The 11,740-nt window shown below is 46.5% G+C and overlaps 1 protein-coding gene across 2 annotated transcripts; it reads right to left on the bottom strand.

Annotated features, from left to right (window-relative positions):
* Positions 1–384: 384 nt before the first annotated feature.
* LOC120678833 lies at positions 385–3,479 on the bottom strand. 2 transcript variants are annotated; one of them, XM_039960225.1, is made up of 5 exons: positions 2,280–3,479; positions 2,138–2,249; positions 1,516–1,586; positions 989–1,223; positions 426–910 (listed from the first exon to the last, which is right to left on the bottom strand). In XM_039960225.1, exons 1-5 carry the CDS (start codon positions 2,315–2,317, stop codon positions 707–709), a joined length of 660 nt encoding a protein of 219 aa, XP_039816159.1. In that variant the 5' UTR covers positions 2,318–3,479; the 3' UTR covers positions 426–706. The 2 variants fall into 2 exon arrangements, with proteins under 2 accessions (XP_039816158.1, XP_039816159.1); XM_039960224.1 differs by having other exon boundaries at positions 385–910; positions 2,138–3,479.
* Positions 3,480–11,740: the final 8,261 nt, after the last annotated feature.

The following is an 11,740-nucleotide window of genomic DNA, read 5'->3' as shown; positions in this document are numbered from 1 at the left end:
TCCGGGCCCGGAATGAATCCATGTCTAACCAAACAAGCTCTAATGAAGATTGCAAAATTTGTATTCCCCCTTTCTTTCTTGTTGAACTTTATAATTACTATGTCAGGAGACCAAACACACATTTTCAGCTCCAAATGAATACCTGCCTCAGAAGCACTTCTCTCATATAGAACCACTAGTCCTGCATCAAGAGGCATTCTGGGGATAGATTATGCATATGCATGCAGTTGACATCACACTACCGAAACAATTTTAACTCATGCATATAGACAGCATTTCTACATCATATGTACAATAAGCACAGAAACAACAGGTGCAACTGTAGGTAACCAAGATGCAATCAATCATCCCATGCCGGATACCCCACCCCAACGGCCCCCTCCCTTTTTTTTTTTTGTTCAACCTCAGGAGAGTGACATCATGCATTTCTTCAACTTTACATTCTAGAATAACAGGAGAAACTGCTGCCTCAGAAGGTACATCTCTCATTGAACCATTAGCCCTCCACACTAGGATTTGCCTTAACATTTTTGGTGACAGCCATCACGCCTACCTTGCTATCACAAGGCAGCCCATGTTTTCATCACGAGACATGGGTAAACAACCATCCAGATTATCCTGCAGATCCTTTTACATCTGGTGACCAGCTAGCGATGACACATACAGATCCTACTACTATGGTACTTCGGCTAAATACTGTCATTGCCTATACTCTCAGGGCCAACTGATCCTGCCATGAGATCTTCCTCTTCCCAGCTCGGCCCTCCAGACTCCGGGCATCCCAGAATGCAGGAATTCGCACCTCGCTAGGGCCGGCAGCAGCGACACCTTCCATCAGGTACCTCCTCACATTGTTGATGCCAAGAGGCTCCCCGTAACCATGATGGTCACCCATTTCAATCTCATAACCCTGAAATGAGACGAACCAGTCCAGATAACAAAATTCATGGATATTGCAAGAGGTGAAATGGACGATGACAAATATTACCGGCTCACAGGCCTCATTGAGGTCAATCACCGGAGATGCTCTTGGAGAATCATCTTGTCTCCATTGCACCAGCTGGCTTCTGCTGGAACTCCCAATGGCTTGAATCGACCGGTGCTGAGCATCATTGGCCCAAGCAGCAGTGCGACGTGCCGGCCGCATTGCTGGATTCCTCACTCTACAAACAATTGTCTGAGATGGGTTTTCAGACATGGATTTGTATCTCTTCCTCAAGAATCTGCAACAGAATGGGTTTACACTATAAATTAGAAGTAATGCCACACACACACACACACACACATAGATAGTATCGCATAACACACACCCAGAAAGATAAGTTGATAACACGCGCGCGCGCACGCGCACGCGCACACACACACACACACACACACACACACACACACACACACACACACACACACACACACACAGATCACATAACACACACATAGAGATATCAAAACACACACATACACACATAGATATAACATAACACACTAGAGAAAAAAATGGTATGATCGGAGGATTACTTGACTTCAGCCAGTAGCCTCTGCTTGTTGAGCCTCTCCATGTGCAGCCTCCTCTTCTTTGCTTGAGCTTCCTGAGCAAATTAATGTGAACCAGTCATCATCAGATACCAGCGAACTTGAGATAATAAACCAACAAAATAGTGGAAGTCCTAATCCCTCATTTCTGAAAAGCTTTCACACTCCATATCACGAAAATAGCACGTCCCACAAAACGAATTGCAAATCACAGAGATGTATTAAACCTACAAAAAGCTAACACCGCTCTAATTCGCGTGATCCTCTCTCAAAGTTACAGCCGTAAGCCCAAATCAATTTCAAGCGTAGTGAAGAACAGGTTGAACTTAAGAATTACAGCAGATCCACAAGAAATTCTGACAAAAACCTCCGCAAAAGACAAGGCCACACACAGGATTCACAAAACCGCGAGGAAAAAATAACGCAGATCGAGCAGCGTAAAACTTAAGTGAAGAGCCAGGGATTGAAAGAGCGGCCAACAAATCCCCAAAAAACCACAGATCAAGCGCAGCTCCAGAACGATCAGCGGGCACAAAACCCTCCAAAACCCAGATCAGGCGAGATCAGATCGGCATCGACAGGAGGTTGAACAAGAGAAGGGAATCACCTTGACGAGCTCCTGGTAGTCATGGAGGAGGGCCTGGTACCTAAGCCTGGCCCTGTACGCCTCCTCCCCGGAGCCGCGGACGGGGCCGGGCGCTCGGGAGAAGAGCGCCGGCGGGCGCGGCGGCAGCGCCCCCGCCGCCGGCTGGGCCAAGACGACCCTGGCCTTCTTGCCAGCTGCCATGGCCGCCTAACCTGGCCTCGCCGGACCTCAGCTGCTCACCTCCTCAACTCCCCCACACCGCAAGAAAGGGAGCGCGGGGGAGGCGAGGCGAGGGGGAGGAGGAGGAACCGGAGAGGAAAAGGCGGAGCAGGGGGCGGGGAGGAGATGGGACCGAGGAAGGAGACGACAATATCGAGTATAGAAATAAAGGCGAGGAGGGAGGTGGGGGAAGTTTCTTGCCCGGCCGCAGCCCGGCTGCCTGCTTTCTCTCTCTCCTGCCGCGGGCGGCGTGTGACGGGGAGAGCTCTCGGCTCTCCTCTGACCTGACCCATGGGGTGAGGCGAGGTCGAAAACCCAAAAAGGCCCATGGATTGGTGGCAACAGGAGTATGGGGAGCCGAAGCACGCATGCCCGGCCGGCAGGCAAGAAACGCCACCGACCGTCTGGCTGGATGGAGTTTCAACTCTCTCTCTCTCTTCTGGTTTCTCTCTCCACCCATCATCATCCTATCAGCAGCGGAGATGGTGGTGGTAGACGGGGTGGGTGGGCAGGCGGTGGTGGTAATGGTGTGTGGACGGGAGCAGTGGGGGCGCTATCTCGTCTCGCCCTCGCGCTCCAGGGCAGGGCCCTGCCCTGATTCGGCTTGCTTCCACGCATCCCCCGGAGGAGAGGGGGAGGTCTGGGCGGGCATGCTTGGATCCGCGTGCGCTCTCCCTCCCCCCTCTCTCTCTGTCTTCTAGAGACGGGGGAAGGGGAAGCAGGCAGGTGGTGGCGTCAATGAGGGTGATGGATGATGGGTGGGGTGCAGCACGCGGCCGTGCACAGGGGCACCACCGCGCACGCCTGCGTGCCCATCCGTTTTTTTTCCCTTCCGCCGAGTCGCTCTCGCCGCTGCCCCTCTCTCTCTCTAGAAAAGTCACGCTCCATTGGTAGGAAAAGAAGGATAGGAAGAGAGGAAGAAGTCATGGTGCCGTTCTCTCTCCTCCCGCCTCGCCTCCAGGAAGGCCGGCCGTGCGTGCGCCGTCCCTCCTCCATCCTTCGGATGGACGCAGACATGGCGGGGTGGGGACTCGGCTGTACTACGCATGGATGAGAGCAGGAATGGATGGATGATGTGCTGTACTGCTGTGCTGTGCCACTGTGGGGAGGGGAGGAGGGGGACCGACGGTAGGTGGTGGTGGCCGCCGCTTATCACGCCCCCGCAGGCTTCTGCTGCTCGGCCTGCTCCCCTGCCAATTATATACTCTCACCAGTCACCACCTGTTCGCTCCCTGCGCGCGAGGGAGATTACCTGGTTGCCCCTACTTTTTTTTATTGAGAAAGCCGGGATGAATTTTATTTATTCATGGTAAAGATTACATCAGCAGTCTTACAAAGACACCTCTGAAGAAAACAAAAATTACATCGTGGTCCTTGTAAAGCCTCCCGGTTGCCGTCTTCGCCGGAGCCCAGAGCTCGCGCTCGTCGACGAGAACAACGTCGAGATTTTACCTCAACGAAGAAACTTTTTTTGATGCTCCATGAGTCGGCACACATGTGCATGTAGATCAATGAACGCTCTAGCAAATCTTCGTCGAGGCGAGTGACCTCCAGACAACGACGAAGCCCAACAACATCGGTGCCCTCGATGGATTTCATCAACATCGACCGTAGCAACCGTTCGGTTGTCCTCCAACTCCCGTGAAGAACAAAACCAAGAACCGGTCGATTCCAATCGATGAATAGAAGACCCAAAAAAGGATCCCAAACCACCAACCTGGCTCAAGTTGGTGTAGAACATACCTCACAAGAGCTTCACCAGGAGCTGCGTCGTCACCGCCACAACCACCGGAGGAGCCTCGGAGGGACAAAAGCGCCAGTAGATGGCACATCACGGCCACCAACCGGAAAGCTAACTGCCACCAGCGGAGCCGGCAGCTGGAACCCTAATCTACTGAGAAAACTAAAACTAGTAGAAAAACTACCTATACACAGGACCGCGCCCACTTCTCAAGCCGATTCCCAACTCTCCAACGCCGGCGAGGCCGTCGGAGAGGAGGAATCGGCGAGGAACGGGCGCGGGATCGAGAATCGCCCGACTCCGCCGCGCTCTGAACTGTAGATGGGGAATAGAAGAGTCGAGAGAGTTAATTGCTTTGTTTGATGTACCATCTCGGGGAGGCACATGTGCCCGGCGGCACGGGTTGGACGGAGTAAATGGTAAATGGAGCGGACAGGGATGCAACTTTGCACGAGCGGACGGGGATGCAACTTTGCACGGTATAACCTCTTCGGAAATTTCGATATTTGACACTAAATTCGCACATCTCCTATCTTTTAATCTTCAATTTGCAATTTTTTTAAAATATGTCTTTTCATATATGAATTCTTTGGATTTGAAAATTTTTTCTTCTTTTTTCAATCTCTCTCATGTTCTTTTCCATTTCATTTTTCGCATAAGGAAATAGACCAATTTACCTCTAATCTTATCCTTCTACTAGTTGAGTGTCTGTGTGTTGCTACCGATGATAAAGAAATTTTCATGATAATCTAGTCTCCAGCATCTGCCACCGGCACAGTTAGCTAAGCACGACATGCTCCAAGACAGCATCATCAACCAAAAGGAGCTCTAGCACCTTTTCATCACCCAAATTGGGCTCTTGCTTGGCACCACAGGCATTCGTCGAGCGTTTCCCTATTATGTCAATCTTGACTATTCACTACCAATGTGATAAGAAATGAAAAACTTGTTTTTACAGATTATTTGAATACAGATGTGTCTGTCCAAATATAACTACTGCTCAAAGTTTTTATGGATCAGATCCGTCCTGCTTGCAGAGAATGTGTGCGCCAAAATCTAGGGAAAATGGTTGGCCTTTGAGTCATGAAATGATATTTTAGGTGTACCAAAATCAAGCTCAGAAAATCTTTGAATCCTGCAACAGTACAAAAGAATTATGCTCATTAGGAATACATAATGTACGCACTGATTGAAAACAGGATTACAAACAAAGAGTTTTGGAAAGGCATAAGGCAGAATAATGTACATATACACAATAAGTCACAATTAAATGCCGCCTATGGAACAAATTTTCCTCTGTTTTGAGAGCTCATACTACAACTAATAAATGAACATTTATGTTGGATTTCAAATGAAAATATAGGGATGACAAAAATGATTCTAAAGAGGAAATACAGCACAGACAAGGAAATCCGTCGTCCTGTTTTTACCAAAAGAAATTCTAAAATAGATCATGTGCAGAATGTCCATTAGAAGATAGGCTATTTATAACTGTTAGCTATTTATTGCCCAAATGCAAATAATAATCCTTGGTACTTTAATTTAAATAAAGATGTGCTTGTACTGCTAGAAAATCTTTCATTTGTACCGGGCGAAAAACCCCCGGTTTGTACCGGGTGCCCGCCAGGTACCGCCTGGCCTGTACTAAGTGCGCCGTCACTTAATACCGGTCAGGCCGCCCGGTACTAAAGTGCCTGCCATGCAGGCGTGCCTTGTGCAGCCATTTAGTACCGGTCGGTGATACCGACCGGTACTAAATGTCTTTTTTTTTCTTTTCTGATTTTTTATTTTTTAGGTTTGAACTAATTCGTATTCGTGTATGTTTGCGTATTCGTATTCGTGTATGTCTGCATATTTATATTCATGTACGTCTGCGTATTCATATATATTCGTATCTAGCATACAAGAGAATACATTTATTATAATTATATATACTTGAAATATTATATGTACTTCTAATATATGATAATAATGCACTCGGGATTCATAATATATGTACAAGTTGTCATGCACATAAGTTATGCTCGACAAATTTGTACAAGATACTAAGTCTCCGCTGCCTCATCATCGCTGATGTCCTTATTCGAATCCGCTCGACCCACACTTATCCTAGGATCTGCATAAAATTCTCCATTTGGATTTAGGACCTCATCTACCAGGAATCCACAGATTGATTCTTGAATTGCTTTGATTCTTTTCACTTCGATGAGCTTCTCCGCCATAGTAGTAATCTGTCAAGTGCAAACACCAATATTTTCAATTAATACCTAGATGGAACTAAATGCAAGTAATTGTTAGTAATGTTGTTCTATGTACGTACATTGAATTCATGTTGTGTCATCGAGCTGCGGGTGCAAAAACCTATCATATGATCACATACGTAGTAGCCACATAGGTTGTTTCCTTGTTGCTGTTTGAAACACTATATATATATATATATATATATATATATATATATATATATATATATGGGTTATGAAATATATATGTTGTTTAAATAAACGATAGTAGATGTGCGATATGTATTCGTACAGGAAAGTTAGTGTTGAATTCTAGATCGCATGGTGTTGACGCGATTCCTATATATTTTTTGAGAAAGCGAGCTCATGCCCTTTGGATGATGTTTATGAGGTCTTGGTAATAATATGTTGGCTTCCACCCAAACTCGGCATCTATCGATCTTGATAATAAGAAGGATCCAGTGGAATCTGTTTCATACACATATATGTATAAGAAATGTTTGATATATATACACATATATAGTCAAGTCAAGAAAAAAGGTAAAGAACTCACTCGAAGTTGTACGGTAACATAATGTATTGACATGAATTCTGTTTATACAAGGCCTTGAGTATGTTGTTCTCGGTCCGATTAGGCTATTTCCTGACACTTTCCTAATATACGTTATATGGGTCTATGAAGCCGACGTGATAGTACCCTTTTTCTGGAATTCTTGCACCTTCATCCTACATGATTTAAACAAAAGGGAGAGGATGAGAAAACACATAATTAGTAGAGCTAGAGTACTATACAAATGATAGGAAACACTTACATATAAAATACACTGAGGAGAGACTTGTCTAAGGCATCTTGATGGTATAGATCATAAAGATTTTCAAATTCAATCCATACGTCATCCATCCCCCGATTGAAATGTCTATCTTGAACTCGAGCATGGAACATTACATCCTTCATTGCACTTGCTTTTAGGTACCATGCATGCAACTCACGCATCCTAGTTGGTAGCCGCGGAATCAACTCTTCCCATATAAGAGGTTCCCCCAACTTGAATGGTTTTTTGTTTGCCCCTAGGTGACCCTCGATTTCTGCCCCTTGGAGCTGAGCTTTTGTTAGGCCGCTTTCCAGCAAAAATTGAGCAGTAGCTGCATCCTTCTCGGAAAGCACTTTCAGCGGGGGTATTGATTGCTTGGACTGTTGTCCGAGCTAGGGAACTTGGTTGTACCAACAATTACTTTTTTTCTCATAGGACTTTGTGATCTGGCAGTCGTAGTCTGATAGGGGTGCTTTGTGCTTCGGTTGGAGTAAAGTTCTGAAGTATTTCTTATCTTCCGCTGACCATAAATGCTTCGGTGGAGGCTTTTTTGACGCGAAATGATCCCTGATATGCTTGACCACACTTTCTTCCAATTCATCCAGAGTCATCTCGTATGCTAACTTCTCTGGTGGAAGCTTTTCTTTCTTCTTTGGGGGTTTGCTCTTCCTAGGAGGCGGCAGCGGCGGGACCCCAGCCTTTGTGCTCTGCTTGTTCGCCTTCGGAGGCAGTGACGGTGGGACCCAAGCCTTCGTGCTATCCTTCTTTGCCTTTGGAGGAGGTGACGGTGGGACCCAAGGCCCTGAACTGGGACTTGAGTCCCTTGCATCATCGGAAGCCGGACTGGGACTCTTTTCTGCTGCCGGTACTGATCTTGGAGTCGGACTGGGACTCCTTTCTAGTGCCGGTGGTGATCTCGGAGCCAGAGTGGGACTCCTTTCTGGTGCTGGAGTGGGACTCCTTTCTGGAGCCGGCGTGGGACCACTTTGAGCTGCTGGTGAAATTGCGGGCTCGGAGCCGGGAGTTGGTGTATCGGCGAAATGTAATCCGAGCCTTTTTGATGATGCAAATCGTATGTAGCGCTTGTTCCAACAGATCCATGTGTGGACGGCCTATCCGAGTTCCTCTTCTTCATCGCCTCCAGGGATCTCGAGGTCGAGGTCTTCCCATCCTGGCTCGACTAGATCGACCATGACCCTAGCATATCCTTCTGGAATCGGCATGCCATGAATTGTCCCACCTTGGACAGGTACTTCAGCAATGCCGTGTGCGACCAATTTGATCTTTTTCCTCTGCTGATATAGAAGCTCGCAGGGGGTCCTCACGGTGATGTCATCAACCAGATAATGTTCTGGCTCGTCCGCAACCACTGCGGGTTGACCTCTGGCTGGGTGCTCCGTGGAAGTGACGCTGCTACGGCGTTGCGAGCCGGGGCTGCTCTCCAAATTGGCGGCTGATCTGGCTTCTTGTTGGTGGGGCCGGTGTCGGTGTTTACCGCCAAGCCTGCTCAGGGATACCCTTAGCAGTAAGATTTGTATTTAGGGATCGACTGCTCTGGAACTCGATGGTGCAAGGAACACAAAGATTTAGACAGGTTCGGGCCGCGAGTTGCGTAATACCCTACGTCCTTTGTGGTTGTTTGTATTGCCTTAGGTGTTGATGATGTTTCGAGGGGGTCCCTACCTGCCCTTATATATCCAGGGGAATAAGATTACATGGAAAGTCCTAGCCGAGTACAGTTGGAGTCCTACTACAACACAATCGGGTAGTTTTCTTTGTACTGCAGCTAGTTCTACGCCTATTCGGGTAGTTACAAGAGAAGTAAGGTACATCCATAAGCTAGTTACATCCATAAGATATCCCTTACTCTAGAATATTCTATGCCTATAAGCAGTCCCGCTGCCCTGGGTCTGACAAGCCCCCGAGCTCTTCGTAGCCGAGTCCTGCAGGCGTCGAGTACTTGGCTGGACATCTTCGAGTACTTCAAGTAGTCAGAACATCCTCCTGATTGCTTCTGGGCCTTCCTTCATACATGTCGAGTAGTCCTCCAAGTACCTCCAATTGCTTCGAGGCTGTGAGGTGCTCAAGCCCCGAAATCTTGATCATATATGGTGCGCGAAGTACTTGCGCTCCATATGGAGTAACCCCCGAGCCTTAGGTTGAATCACAGAATCAGGCTGAGGGTCACTTCAGTCTTTTTCCTTCATTATTTTCCAAAAAAATTGAAAAATAAATCTCTGATGCACATATCCCGCAGCCCCCCGAGCCTTAAATCAAAATCCCATATTCTGTAGGTAGCCTCTGAGCAAAGATTTGGAATTAAGGATCTAAGACGTGGCATCAGATTTTATTCTTCAGAATATCTGCAGGTTTAATCAGGTCCGGTATCTGAAAAGACCCCTTTTTCGGGTATAAAATCCCAAAAAAATGATTCGACTGGATACGCCACACTGATTGCACCCGAAATATCTTCAGAAATAAAACCCGGGATGTATATCCTTTTACTATACGTTCACATGGGACTGTACTGTATGGAGAATCTATATTATTGCATTTGTGAGTGCTACCACTATGGCATCACGGGTTGTCCTCCAGTAAGACCCCTTGTGGCTATAAAAGGTGGGTGAGATTCCTTTGCCAGAAGAACCAGTATTCTGAAGCTATGGCTTGTGTTTGGTGTTCTTGCTCTCGCCCTCCTGATATTTATGTAGTCCTTTCCAGCAAAAGTTGCTAGAGGAGAACTTGTGAGTGACAAGAGAAGTCCTTGCTACCTCATTCTGCAACCCCAATGCTTTCATTGGATCTATGTTGGACATCATGTCCTTGCATATTCCAATGAGGCAGGTTCTCTGTGGACTGGTTGCAGCTAGTTGTGTCACACTCTTGGGGTTCCCAAGTTGTGGGTACCTAGGAACTGACATCTCTTGTAAGGAGACTTAATCTTGTCACAACGTATTCAGGGAGAAGGAGAAATTTCTCCGTAAGATGCTATAAGAGATCTTGCGAGGCGATTACTATAATCTGCCTCCAAACTCTTGAAACTTTTTTTCCCAGAATACGGTTATCATTATTCCCTTGATGGGAATAACAAGTTTGTACTTTGTCACGGCCTCGGGCTAATCTAGCTACAGCAGGCCTTGACTAGAAGCTCCAAGAGATCCAGACGGTGTGCATGCATGTCCGAGTCGTTGTAAAGCTAGTTAGGAAGAAATACTCGAGTTGTAAAATCGAGTAGTTGTACTGTGTCGAGTACTTTTCCTTTATCTTGGAATGTAATCCCAGTTGAAGGAAGATGAGTCGAGTAGTTGTCCAGGGATGTGAGTGTTTTCTTTTTCCAGAATGTAATCTTAGAAAAAAGAAATGTCTCAGAAAATCCTATTTTTTCCGCAATTGGTAACTGACTGTTAACCTTCTGGGTATTTACCGTGTTGCCACCACCTACTATAAAATAGAACGGTAACTAGGTTTTTTCCCCACCGGCCACCATTCTCCTTTTATTGTTTAGATCTGTCCTTGCTCTTAACATCAAGCTTTCAGATCTAAAATTCCTTGCTTCCCTTGCCCCCAAATCCATTTGGGTTTTAGCTAGTTTATGCGCGTGAAGCGTTCTGTGAATTTCCGGATGGCTCCAAAGAAGTCGAGCAAAGGCAAGGGTGTAGCTGCGGAACCAACCCGCGAGGAGGGATGGGTCTCAAGTAAGTGTTCTGAATCTGACCTAGAAACCATCGTTTTTGTTGGTCTTTTGGCGGAAAAATCCGCCATCCAATGGCATCCTGCCTTGGGTGAGGATCGTCCGTATGAAAATACGGGCAAAATCGTAACCTTTGCTCCTTATTTGGAACAGGGATTGGGGCTCCCTTGTTCATTTTTCTTCTCTGGGCTCCTGTGCTACTACAGAATCTAGCTTCATCACTTGACCCCCAATTCCTTTGTTCATATTTCTATCTTTGTGCATTTGTGCGAAGCTTTCCTGGGCATCGAGCCCCATTTTGAACTCTTCCAGTTTATATTCCATCTTAAACCACAGCCAGATTCCTATGTTTTAGATGTAGTAGGTGGTGCAGGTCTCCAGCTTAGGCAGGGGAAGGATGAAGTCTATATCCCCTATAAGCTTAGTAGCAAGGTAATAGACTGGAAACCCAAATGGTTCTATGTGGAGAACCAATGGGAAAGCATCCCAGTGAATACTCCAGGCCCTCCAATTCAATGGACTAAGTGGAATAAGAAACCAGTCGACAGTAGTCAAATCCCTGAGCTTCTTTCAAGAATTGTCGATCATAGGCAAAAGGATTTAATTGGAGAGGCTATTGTATTCGACTGGATGAAAAGGAGAATCTAGCCACTACAGGCTCGGGAAACATTTGGTTTCTAGTATCAGGGAACAACTGATTCATCAAAATTCTTGGAGGAAGAGATCTCAGATGAAGAAGTGTTTAGTCGAATTCAGCGACTACTTAAATGTGAAAGACTACCTGTTGTTCCTGATACTTTTTCTGCTGCGAATCCTCCGAAGCAGGTACTAGTAAAAGTAGTCGATTTGTAGTAGTCGAGTACCGTATCTTAGTGTGATTTTGATAGAATTTTGCTTTTTGTAGGAGGACATGGATCGTTT

Source organism: Panicum virgatum, chromosome 6N (genome assembly GCF_016808335.1).
Source record: "Panicum virgatum strain AP13 chromosome 6N, P.virgatum_v5, whole genome shotgun sequence".
In the NCBI taxonomy this organism is placed as follows: Eukaryota; Viridiplantae; Streptophyta; class Magnoliopsida; order Poales; family Poaceae; genus Panicum; species Panicum virgatum.
The sequence above is the reverse complement of the archived record's forward strand: the minus strand, read 5'-3'. Positions and strand labels throughout refer to the sequence as shown.

Bases quoted from the DNA above. Each gene is read 5' to 3' on its own strand.
- LOC120678833 (XM_039960224.1), bottom strand. From the start codon at position 2,317: ATGGCAGCTGGCAAGAAGGCCAGGGTCGTCTTGGCCCAGCCGGCGGCG. The intron at 1,224-1,515 runs GTAATCCTCCGA...ATTCTGTTGCAG, and splicing joins AGGCTACTGGCTGAAGTCAA to ATTCTTGAGGAAGAGATACA. The intron at 911-988 runs GTAATATTTGTC...GTCTCATTTCAG, and splicing joins TCAATGAGGCCTGTGAGCCG to GGTTATGAGATTGAAATGGG.